Below are 12,716 nucleotides of genomic sequence, written 5' to 3'. Positions count from 1 at the left end.
AAAAGTAAGGTCATAACAGTTACTGGATTACAAATGTTAGCACGTGGCTGTGTTCTCAACAGCTGAGTAATTTCCTAAAAGCTCTCATTGTTGCATAGAAGCCTAATAATAAAAAAAATTATACAGTATATAGTAAAATATTATTCTATATATAATAATTAGTCATTCACGTATACAACAGCTGCATTTATTAATAAAATATATTTTAAAAGTTATAATGTGAGGGATTACATAGAATTTATTCTGCTGTAATTGCTTTAGCCATGAAGACAGACACAGAAAAAATAAAGCAAAATTTGTAGTAAAATGAATGACTAATTAAAAAAATGCAACTGTTAACTGAAGAAAGGGTTTTTGTTTTATGTAGGAACTTGCTTAATGGACCACTCTAAAGTTCTACTGTGCTCTTACTGTGCTCAAAGGCTGTAACAAATTTGTTCAACTTTCCCAAGATCTCAAATTAAGGAATTATCTAGAGGACAACTCTTACATTTTCAAGATGACTGCTACTGTTGTTGGACACCTCATGGTAAAAGGAAACTCACAGAAGAACAGTGGGAGAGAGAAAAATTACTACATCTGATTAGGATCAGAAAGCTACGTGCAAATATATATAAGAGCTTGTAAAAAAAGAAGGGCAACAGGACACAATTCTTGCTAGGGGAGGTGGAAACAGCTTTCACTTATCTCCTTGCTCTTTTCATTAATAAACACAAAACTAACATGCAGAAAAGAAAAAAAAAGCAGTTGTCTGCCAAAACGTGCTCAAACTGTTCACTTATTTCACAGCAGTTAAAATAAGCTCTGGGTACGTACCATGTGGAGTTTTGTGCTTCACATTCTACCTTTCCTGTATCTAATATATTCCCATTATGTTAAAAGAACAAACTATTTCTTCAGCTTAAGGCAACAGTTATCACAGCTGGATTTGAAGAATGCTAACAACGAAGAATTGAGAAAAGCAATAGTATCAGATTTGACAAAGCTTTATTAGACATAACAGTATTTTGTGCCAGCTTTAGGATTAGAAGCAGCTGTTGAGTTCATTGTTAGTGAAAGCAATTTGACTTCTAATAATATTTTTGATGCTATCACCATCGTTTACCATCTTTCACTACGTTCACAGCCTATGTTTCTTGCTAATACCCAAGTAGGGAAAAGTAAAATATATGTGCCTATATATAGAGGCCTACATACACAATTTTCAAATATATGACCAAAAAATTGATGTTTAACAAACAAGCAAGCTAAAGCTGAACAAACCCCTTTGATCCCTCATAACTGAACAGCAACCTTCACATCCACATTTTCATTTGTCTGCTTCCCACACCTGGTGCCAGCTAAAGAGCAGGTATACAGCTATCTATTGGTAACGCCTTACCAAAAGAAAGTGAATGATTCAGTCAATGCAATTTTATCATTCTGTACTTTAAAATTGTCGTGGAAACTAACTAGTCCATTTTTCACACTTACTGGAAACAACCCTGAAGTCAATAGACTCATCCTTGCATTTTCACAAAATACAAGAATTGATGAGGGTATCGTAAGTATTTTTCAATTATGTTTGCAAAAACAAAATGGCAAGACGTACTTCATCTCATTTGTTTGTAGGAAAAAACCCATCATGTACTAAAATGTGCCCTGTCCGTGCTCGCTTTAGACTCCAAGGGCAGCTGAGTGCTCTAGCTTTCTACTTGCGTGTGTTGAACATTTTGCTCTTTCCAGAGTTGCTAATACTTAATAATTTAAAAACTAATAGGATATGATCCACCTTTCCCCCAAATTCTTTTACTGTTTCTACTTTGTTGTGATACTTCGAGAACAAGGTAGGGAAGATGAGAACAGTGTCTCATGCAGCCATTCCCAGATTCAAAATGGTGTTTAAATTAAAAAAGGATAACATTTCATGGTAAATGATATGTGAACGATCTGCCTTGCCAATGTTTATTCAAACATTTAGCTTTATGTAAAATAGAAGCAGTTGTTTCAATTTGTTTTTACTAGAAATTTGAGTATTACAGTTCATTATCAGTATATTGGAACACCACATTTATAATTAAGAAAATGTACAGAAACACAGATATTACCAAAACAAACCCATTATAATTTCTCATGTCATTATAAATGCTTAGCAGACCCTGAAATATTCTTTAGTAATTTGACTACTTAGTCATTCTGGCATAAAATCGAAACAAAGCAACCTCTGTAACTCATGTGTGAAATGAGAAACTCCAGACCTCAAAATAAACACGTCTTTTACTCCTTATGTAACATTTTCGTCACCCATCTATATTTTAGGTTTCCATAGAGTTAGCAAATTAACTTACTATAGTACCCACTAGTGCAGCTATGGCTAAGGTTCTTTTATCCCAGGCTTACAACACAGGCAAAGACTCTAGTATTAAAGGCTTCCTAATTTAACAATAGCATGACCCCGCATTATTATGCGTCCTTTACATTCTATTTCACACACCAACTCAGATTCTCTGCAGTACCAACAGAATAAAAGCAAAAAGACTATATGGCAATCAAATAGAATCTCAGTAACCCAAGTCCTAACAAAGTAGTAATGGTGCCTTGGTGTTTCAAGGATGCATGAAAGAAAGCTGAGCTCTAACTCACTTTAAAACTCTCCAGCTGTCTCAGTGGGATATACAATTTCATTGAAAAGATACGGAAACTATGATTTTACTTTCTGTTCTCTCTCTGAAATTAAAGCTATTCAAAAGAATGTCAGCAATTCTTTTTTGCTGCAGAAAGAAAGAGAAATGAAAACAAAACAGACTATTGTGGGTTGCACCTCATTGCAAATTGTCTCCTCGACTTCTAGGAAATTACTAATGAGGTACAGTATTTAAAAGGTACAGTAGTAGGCATGCTGTAATGAGTTATGCATCAGTTTCACATCTTTCAGAATGTAAAACTAAGGCAAACAACATTGTCTAGGCTGTGATATTCCAAGACAGCCACATCACCATATTCCTTTCCATGGGCTGATCAAAAACTTGCATAATACTGACTACTTGACCATGGATGCTCTGGTTACTTTTTCAGTCATTAGGCCCCATTCTCTGCTTCTATAGTTTATTAAAAATCTTTGTTACAGGACCTGTAATTTCATGTCAGTTCTTTCAGAAATCTTGAATAATATTATTAAGGCCTCTTTCTTTAGAACAATGAACTCCTAATTCTATTAGGCTTGGTGATTTCCAGCTCAATCATCTCATTTCCATTATCCCACTCCACTTCCCTCCACCAGCACATCCACTGGCCTTACTGAAGATAGAGGCAAAATATTAATTTATTTGAGGAGGCATACCTTTTATCTTGATTGATACCTCATCATACAGTTTCCACAACTTCTTTCTTCTACTTATACAGTCAAGAACCTTTTTGTTACTTGTTTGAATTACCATGATAGGTCTCACTTAGCTTGGCAAATCTCACGTTATCTTTACATTTTCTGCCCCATGAGACACAATCTTGTTAATAAATCTTTCTTCCCCTCTTTCTGGGCTGTCTACTCATCTAACACTTCTGGAACTAATGACTGATGTTGTTATGTGCAAAACACTTTACAACTGTCTTATCTTTGATATATCTTAATCAGTTTTTACCCTTGCAATGAAAATAAAGCTTCCTCTCTGTTGAAACTGGCCAGCATCTTCAGTTCAGTTGACTTCACTAATTAATTCCACAAATTTCCTAAGTCCCACCTTCTTTGAAATCAAGACTCTATGATGCTGTCCTACATTTCAGTAAGGTTAAAAAATTTTGGTCTTTCAATCTAAGCTACTTTCTACAACCAGGCTTTCTCCGATAGGCTCACCACCTAACACTAAGCCCAAGATAGCATCATCTCTGCATGCATCAATGATTACTTGATGAAGCTCACTGCATCAAGAATAGCAGAGGATGATTCAGTCTTTATATGCAATCTGTGACAGTTTTCCAGTTAGGAAAACAGGAAAAAATTGGTCTGTGATGACATGGAGGCGCATATTTAATCATGTTTGTGAACCTTTGTTTTTTCGGTTTACATGCTCTGCTTTAGTATATAAACCCTATTGCTAATCATTCTTTAGTTAGTCTATAATTTTTGACCCTAATAACACTTTTTCCTCATCGTTATACAACAATTGGAAAACTTGTTCAAGTACCTGTTCTCTGCATCTACTGATCCTCTCGGACAACAAATCTGAATTAGTCTTTTCTTCATCAAGCTCAAGTTCCAGGTGAGATAACTTTTCCTAAGTGGAACAAAGAAAAGTAATTTCAACATACTACTTTCTCATCCTCTTCAGATTGCTACCAGGGCATTCTTCCTTAAACTTCAAGGACTCAAACTGTCTGAAAGACTAAACTTGAGAAGTGAAATGCCTATGGAAATACATACAGAATCCAGAAAAAAAAGATGGCAGGTACATAAGCCTTTAAAGTGAATTTGTTTGTCTGACAAAAGTAAAATGGAAGTTTCATTCCTTTTTTAATCACTCCCATCGATTTCAAGAAAATAAGTGCTGTAATGTTTCTAGAGATTGTTTTTAGAATGTCTAAGTTTCATCATACGTTTGGAAGACAAACTTTTTTTCATACAATTACAATGGTATGAAAATGTTTATGAAAGTCAAATGACAGCTCAGCTGAACTGAACAGTTATGAAGCTAACCCTGTAACAACATAGTCAGACTACTGATGTTACTTAAGCTCCTGAAATGAATTCATATTAGATGCTAAATAGAACTTACACTTCTACATACTTTTTAAGTTCAGAGTGATGGGCCTACAAACAAAAATAATACAATTTTGCCTGGTAAACTCTGGAGGAAAAAATTAAAAAAAAATTAAAAATATCAAAGAACAATTGCAATTCAGCATTTTTTTGCTTGATTGTAATTTGCATCACGCTACAATAGATATGCTAACAGATCACCTTTAGAATACACCAGAATAATTCCCGCAGTAGTACTGCATGGGATTTCAACAACATCAAGTTATCTTGTTTCTTCCCAGGCAGAATCCATATGAAATAGCAAAATAATTTTAATCAGTTCTAATAAAATACCAACCCTTAAAAATGTCTTTTACCTCCATTAGTTTGATTTGTCTTGCCCGATCATCTTTTAAGTGGTTTTTGGCTTCCAGTTCATACTCCAAGCCCTTCACAGTCTGTTCTAGCAGCTGAGTTTTTGTTATTGCCTCATCCTGAGCTCTCTGATGGTCCCTCAAGTTTTCTTCCATAAGACGCATCTGAAACAGTAAGATTATGGTAATACACTTTATACTGCACTTTCTACAAATAGTGATGTCAGTAAAGGGGACTGACTACGAACATGACAGATCCAGAAGTGTGACAGGAGTTACATGCTTTTCACAGTAATTTTTGTTTTATCCACAAGATGGCACCAAGGAAATAAACTTTGATTAAATATCAGATCTAAAGAGATGCTTCACATTACAGGTTTTACAGTGACAATTATACATAGTGGGGTGTTTAAAATTTCTTTCTTTTTATCCAGTTACAGCAAGCCAAAATTTTTAGTTTCTGAAATGGCTGTATCTTTGCAACTTTTGCAATATTATTCCTTCCCTTTTCAGGCTACCAACACTTTAGCTCTTAACTAATTATGTAGTTTATATGTCTGAGGCACTTTGGTGACAGCATTTTACCAATAACATAATTGCTAACATATATATATATGTTAGTATAGCTTTTAGATATAGTAGAGCTATCTGCTGAGGACAAATTTTCTATTCTAACAACAGCGTATACTCAATAAAACTACATAAAACTATATAAAACCTATATAAAACTATATAAAGAGTACTTTAAAAAAAAAGTAGTGAGAGGGGTTTTAGTTGAGATTGTGATCATTCCTTATACTTGTAACGTGTATATAATATATGCGGGCTTTTTACATCAGCATACAGTTTTCCATATTCTTTGTCTGTTTAGTCAAGTGCCTATTTTAGTGATGAAGGCAAGATAATGTATTAATGACCGTTTACAGTTTGCTACCTGTTGCTAAGTCCTGACAACAAAACATTGGACATCTGCATGACTTTGTGAACAGCTAGTTAAGTGCAGAGATCTGTATATTAACAGCATTTCATATGCATTTAATGTTTCAGAAGGACATTGGATTGACAACTTTCAAGATCAGTATCTTTTATGTATCCACAAGGAACTTACAAGAGATGCAGCAATGAAGAACTCCCATACTGCCTTGCAAGACTGCTTCATAACTTTCCTGCTACAACAAGATGATACTAGTGTTGCCATGACCATTACAATCCCTGGCTTTGGATGAGACTCTCAAAAAGAATGGCTTGTGCACTATGACACCAACACAAGAGGATTTTGATAGACAACAGACTCTTTCACATTGAACAGAAGGACTATCTACTTGTACTTCTTGTAAAACATGAAAGAGAAAGAGATAATAAAGACTTTCTAGAGAGACTAAATATTCAGGACAATTGAAAGTCTACTGTTTAACCTGCCTGTATTTTCAGATTTTTTTTCCCCTCTTTTGCAGCTAGTTGCTATTGTACATTTTTAAAGCCCTAGGTTTTAAAAAGATGTAGAATTCCACAATCAGTAATATTTTGTCCTTTACATAGTGTTTGGATTATCTTTTTATCAAATAATTAAAATTTCTTTTGTTCTAAAATTTTTTCTTTGTATTTGTTTTATAGTTGTAATAGATAACACCATAAGTATTTTTCGTAACTGTAAACACAGTATGTATACATATTTACACACATACACACATCTCCGTTATTTAAGCTATTTATTAAGGCTATTCTCATTTATTCAACTTAAGAGCCATGTTTTCAATATCTTAGCTTAATCTTTCACATTTCATTATGAGTCTTCATCCCTTTACAAAGGCTCTCCACCCCTGAATGGAATAAACATAGAAGGAAGACAAAATAATATATGGGAACTGTAATTTCCTCTATTGCTGTTCTTTTAAATTGAATTTAAAACAAGTTTGTTAAGGGGAGAGGGTAACATAAGAGAAGTTATGAACTGGAAAAATCAAACTACTAAAATATTCTATATACAGAAAGCATCTGTGACCAGTGTATTCTCATAGGTTTTCCAATTGCAGAACAAGTATATGCAGATCTTTAAATAGACTGGATTGCCTTTATGGCAAAATCCCACGCTAAGAGGCAGACACTTCAAGACTGGTTGATTCTTCATTGCACAGACACCGTAACATTTAAATCTGCAGCTTGGCTCATTCAAAGGAAGATGAGAATATATGTCAACTATTTTAGAGCCATTGTTTTTCCTAAATAACTGCTGGAGGTTTTTTTTCCTAATTCAAGAATATTTCCACATTCACAATTCCTTCAGTAGCAGGCATTAAGAGAGTAGCACATAATCAATGGAATTTTTGTCATATCACTTCAGGCAATTAATGATAAATTAATGTATGTGTCATAAACAGGAAATCCCATTTCCCTAGCAGAAGTACCACGCTTAACACCACCATGAAGAATGAAACTCAAAACCATGCTGATTGAGATCAGGTTCTCATGACGAAGTACACAAAACGTGATAGCAAACATTCATTGTCTTGAAAACTCCCTGAGCTGAATTTTAGGTCAAAGGTTAGAACTTGTCACTGAACTTATGAGTCATTACCTCATCTTGCATTCTCATGGTTGTCACACGTGATTTTTCTACTTCAAGGTTTTTCTCCTGTAATTGTCTCTGCACATCTGCAAGTTCCCTGCGATTTTTCTCCTTGTATTCATCAAGCTGATTCTGAAGCTCCAGAGTTGATGTTCTTGAGACCTCTACCATTTCAGACATCTGGGAAAAAAAGTACATATAATTACTTCCCTAAAATAGTTCTACAAAAGGTTCTATCATGCTTAATATACCAAAACACTTTTTTCTCCCGCTTCAATGTTCAGCTCAGTATTTTCAAATAGAAAATGTATCAAATGTGTTCCCAAAGAAATTAGTTTTTATGCAGAAGTGTGAAAACACAAAACAGTGAAGTTATTTTCTAATAGTATGTGTGGCAAGACTATTCTTTTTGTTTGTCAGCAGTTCTTGCAGCTGACTGATGTAATGAACTGCACAGTCACTTCAGTATATCAATATCAGTATAAAGTTGTATGGTTTACACACAGATGGCAAAGTAAGTTTAATGCAGCAGCCTCTTGAGAATTAGCTGTAAAACTCTGAAATATTGCTGTAGCATACAATAAAACTGAACTCAAATCTGGGATCTTTTTTAAACAAAACAGAACTGTTTTACAATAATATTTTGAGATAGCAGTGTTCCAACCACTGTTCCAGCCCTGAAAGCTTTTATTGATAGTCTCTAGGTTAAAAAGACTAACAGTAAAAGTTTGCATTTCACTTTCTTTTACACATTTAAAAAAAAAAAATCTTTACAATTTGGCAGCTCATTTACTTCTGTCTGTTAGATATTCAGATTCCTGCAGCCTCTTTGGGGTGAACTCATACCTCCTCCTGTAACTTTTCAACAGTCTTGTTCAGTTGCCATCGTTCATTCTCCATTTCATTCTTTATCTGCTTTAACTGTTCCTTCTGGTCAGTTTCGTCTTTTAACTGCTGAGTTAACCGCTGACGTTCCTGCAAAACACAACTGATGTTCTCCTGCAGTAGATAAAAAAAAATACATATAATGAAATGTAGACTGGCTTTTCTAATGCCTTAAAGGAATGCTATAGCACTCTATGCAGCAGTAATACCACCAGCTGTTAAACAAACTTAAATTAAAAAAGAAGTTTATGGAGTTACAGTTTGATAGCCAGTACAGCAGAAACATCATTTCAGCAATGTAGCACTTTATCCTTACTATAAATTCCTAAAACACTGCTGCAACATTCATAGGATCAAACGTAGACCCTTTTCATGATTGTCACATGCAAAGCATACACTCCTCTGCAGTTACAGACGTCAGCAAATCCTACCCTCCTGCCAAGGTTCAATATCTGTATCAGGTTTCACATTTTTCTATATGCTCCCTTTAATGTTCCCTTAAAAATCTTCCAACAGCAACGTTTTTTCCTAGGTTTAAAAAAAAAAAAAAAACCCCACGAACAAATCTGTTCCTATGATGACTGACAAATAACTAGTGGTGGGGTTTTTCTTCCCCGATGATGTGCTTTTATAGCACCCAGAAGCCCTAATCAAAATGATGTCTCATTGTGACAGGTGCTGTGCAAATAGAACTTTGCAGCTCCTAGCACAGAAGTCCCCTTCCTGAAAGAACTTTTGCCATTAAATGTTCAAACCAGACCTTCATTATCTGGATTAAATTTTGAATGAACTGCAGAGCTATGCTGTATGCTCATCTACCAGGCACTCCAAATGTGTCTGCTATCACATTCAGGATGTCTAAGAACTTACCACCCTCCAACTTCTGAACACGGTCCACCAGCAGAATAACTGACTGTCGCTAGTTCATTTCAATACAAGAAAAGCAGGTTATCTTCCATCTCCATGTTGGGACTCTCACCTTTTCCTTCTCTCTCCATAATAAAATACCTTAATGGCCCTACTCTAGATAGACACTACAAGAATACAAAAAGGGTTTGTTTTTATTAAGTCTGAGAAGCACAATTAAATTGGTTAAAACCAGATTATGGACAGTTTAAATGCTCCAACAGAAAAATGTAAATAATTAAAATCACCATAAATTGCAAAAAGCATTCCAAAACATTTTTATACATTTTAATATTGGAAATAAAAAGTTTTGTTGAAGATCTAATACCTATGATGCTTACTTTATTACACTTCAAAAAGCTTCAAATGTGAAAACACAGTAGTATTTCTATAGGCAATATAGATCACAATCTGAAAAAATAATTGTTCTGTTGTAAGAGAAAAGAACAAACATTGTCAAATACTAGAAGTTAGAGATTTCTTTAGGTTCATTGTCTCTCTTACATTCCTGTATAGCCTGTCAACAAAAGACATCTCTGATACAAACAGGAGTTATGGTGGATGCCTAAGAAGTGTATACATAACTCTAAAAGATGCTGAGGGCTAATAGATATTGTTTTGCAAGGCCTAATTCTACACCAGAATTGGTTTAGCTCACACCAAAGGATTTCAAGAACCTTGAAAAGGTTCAACTTTAATATTTCAGTTCTAAAAGCTGCTGAAGTCTTGGGACCCTGCTAACGTGCCATATTCGAACGGGCTATAAAAACCTCATGTGCACCCCCCTCCATCAGGCTTTCACAGATCATTTAACTTTACTGTTTATTTACACATCCTTGAGAAACAAACTGCACAAACACAGATTAGTGAAATACAATGTGGCAGAATAATGGTGCAAGCAAGATTGCAGGTTCTGCACGCCCAGTGTGCTGAAAAGGGAAGTTAACATCAGAGCAAATCTGGTTACCCTCTTTACTTCAGTTATCAACATCATCAAAAAAAAACAAAAAACAAACAAACAAATCCATCACTAACCTGAGAAAAAATTTCATATACTAACTAGGGCAATTGCCAAGGTAATAACAGGTATGAATAATTACAATATTTAAAGAAAATAATAAATAGGGGGCTTGATGTAAGCAGTGGATCACCTCAACTTTCATCGGGTCATGCTAACTTTTGCCTGATTTTCAGATACGTAGCAGACATCCGAGACTGAAATTTAGATTCTTCTCTTCTAAGTTATATTCTGGCAACCTGAAAAGAAAAATCTATACTTTTCATGTATTGCATCTCCCCATTTTCATCAACATATTTTCACTTTGTTACTATGAAGGATGATAGAAGAAATACTAAGTACATTACTAAAAATGATAAAGTATTGTGAAGTTGTAAATATAATTATTTTAACAGAAAATGCATTTCCTAGATAACTGACCTGTTCAAATGAGAAATGTCAGTTTTGCCGAGTTTGTTTTAGTTAGTTCAATAATAAATTGACAGTGGCAATGCTGCTTCAGAGCACCATTAGAACTGAAGTTCAGGTGCTTCATGCTATGATTCCCCCACAACCACAAAAATCTCCCATGCCCTGGTCCCTCTTGTGATGCATCAGTATCTGTTGAGCCACCTGATGTGCCATAAGAACCATGGGACTAAGCACTTCCTGGACCCAGTAAAGATCCTATCACTTTCCAGCCTCCCCTTCTGGTAGATCACATTCATTAGTGACTGGAGGAAGCACAGGCTCCTCTGGGTACACATGAAGTACAAAACTGGAAAAAAAAAAATTACAGCAGTATTGGTTCTTACCAAATCAACAAGTTTTTAACACACAATCAGATGGTTCACGCGCAGAACGATTCTCTTTGGAAAAGTGTATAATAGCTGATTGTGCTCTGGGCTTGATGGATTGTATTTGACTGAAAATGGTGGTTTTCTTACCCCACCATTCCATATTATGATCTGTATTATTTAGCTATGCCACAGAATCATTTATTCTTCAAATTGTGAAATTACCATCGAAGCATAATAAGGTCCTTGTTGTTTTGCTGAAAAGTAGCCAGCAGAAAACTTGGTAACATAGGCATAGGGTAAAAATATTCCCTATGAAAACTGAGCATTGCAACAGAAATTATCTTTGTTTTAATAAAAATCCTGCATTACAACAGATACTACTTCATTCTCGTTATTTCCCCTGAATAATGTCATACGCAGTTTCTCATGAATCATTTTCCTCAGGCAACACAGGATATGGTATTTTCCTTTTCTGGATTATCCGATAAAAGATAACAATACTGATAAAAATTAACGTGTCTAGCTTAATATTAATATTTGAGAGAAACTAATATGTCATGCTAGAAACAACTGAACTTCCATTTATATAATTTTTCTTAACTCAGGTATTAAAAAATGTGATGCAATGGAAATGTTGCTACTGAGTAACCAAATGCTGCTGTCTCCTTAGCGTCTAGCTTTTCAGTACACTATACTGAATTTCAATATTTGAAATCTGGGACGTCCTCCAGGACAGCTTCAACAGCCAACTCAAGTATAACCTCTAATTTGAGTCCCTTTCACATACAAAAATCTTGAGTGCTTTTCACCAGAATTGGCTGGCCTGTCAGTTACAGCGTAACCACAAGTCAAGTAAACAGTTTGCCAGTCACAAATTTAAAGCCAATCTGTAGTGGTATTAATTACCTTGTGAAGTTGTTCAACTGGTATTTCAGCACAAGAGAGGCTAACTCTACAGCAGTATTTCTCAATTTCAGGTTGGTGGACAGACAGTGGTCCAGAAGACAGGGAGCCATAGAGTAACAATAAAACACATTCACATTTCCACATACTCAGAGAAGGAAAGAAAACAAAATGGGGGAAAACAAAGGTAGTAACTTGTTTTCATAGTAGCCTATAAGATGATTGTGATACTTCCCTATTTTTCCAAATTTGGGATGAAGGAGGAATAGATTTGTCTATGTTTACAGTAACTGTTACAATTCTATTCATCTTGTCATTGTCTGTCTTACACTAGTCCACCATTAAAAGTAATCTGCATTATGTAAAAAGCAAGATGGGACAGTTAGAAATTAAGTTTCCACTGTGATAAGCATTATTACTGTGCCAAAGTTTGTTATCTAAACCGTCAAAGGTAACACAAAGCCAAATCAGCCTACGGCACAATATTATTCATTAAAACAAGTAAAAATCTGAAAGACAGAAAGGCTGAATTGTTCTAAACAAAGGGACTGCTGATACATCCTGAAGTCTGCTA

The 12,716-nt window shown here is 35.0% G+C and overlaps 1 protein-coding gene across 1 annotated transcript in view; it reads right to left on the bottom strand.

The window, feature by feature from the left end:
- Positions 1-12,716, bottom strand: part of CGNL1 (cingulin-like 1) — a 45,823-nt gene that overhangs the window by 7,724 nt on the left and 25,383 nt on the right. Inside the window, exons 10-13 of the mRNA XM_010283949.1 lie at positions 8,498-8,650; positions 7,661-7,831; positions 5,089-5,250; positions 4,161-4,250 (exon numbers count right to left, since the gene is read on the bottom strand). Coding sequence (XP_010282251.1) covers positions 4,161-4,250; positions 5,089-5,250; positions 7,661-7,831; positions 8,498-8,650 — 576 coding nt within the window. The remainder of the gene's footprint in view (positions 1-4,160; positions 4,251-5,088; positions 5,251-7,660; positions 7,832-8,497; positions 8,651-12,716) is intronic.

Source organism: Phaethon lepturus, unplaced genomic scaffold (genome assembly GCF_000687285.1).
Source record: "Phaethon lepturus isolate BGI_N335 unplaced genomic scaffold, ASM68728v1 scaffold3053, whole genome shotgun sequence".
NCBI classification, from domain to species: domain Eukaryota; kingdom Metazoa; phylum Chordata; class Aves; order Phaethontiformes; family Phaethontidae; genus Phaethon; species Phaethon lepturus.
This window is presented reverse-complemented; position numbering and strand designations above follow the sequence as displayed.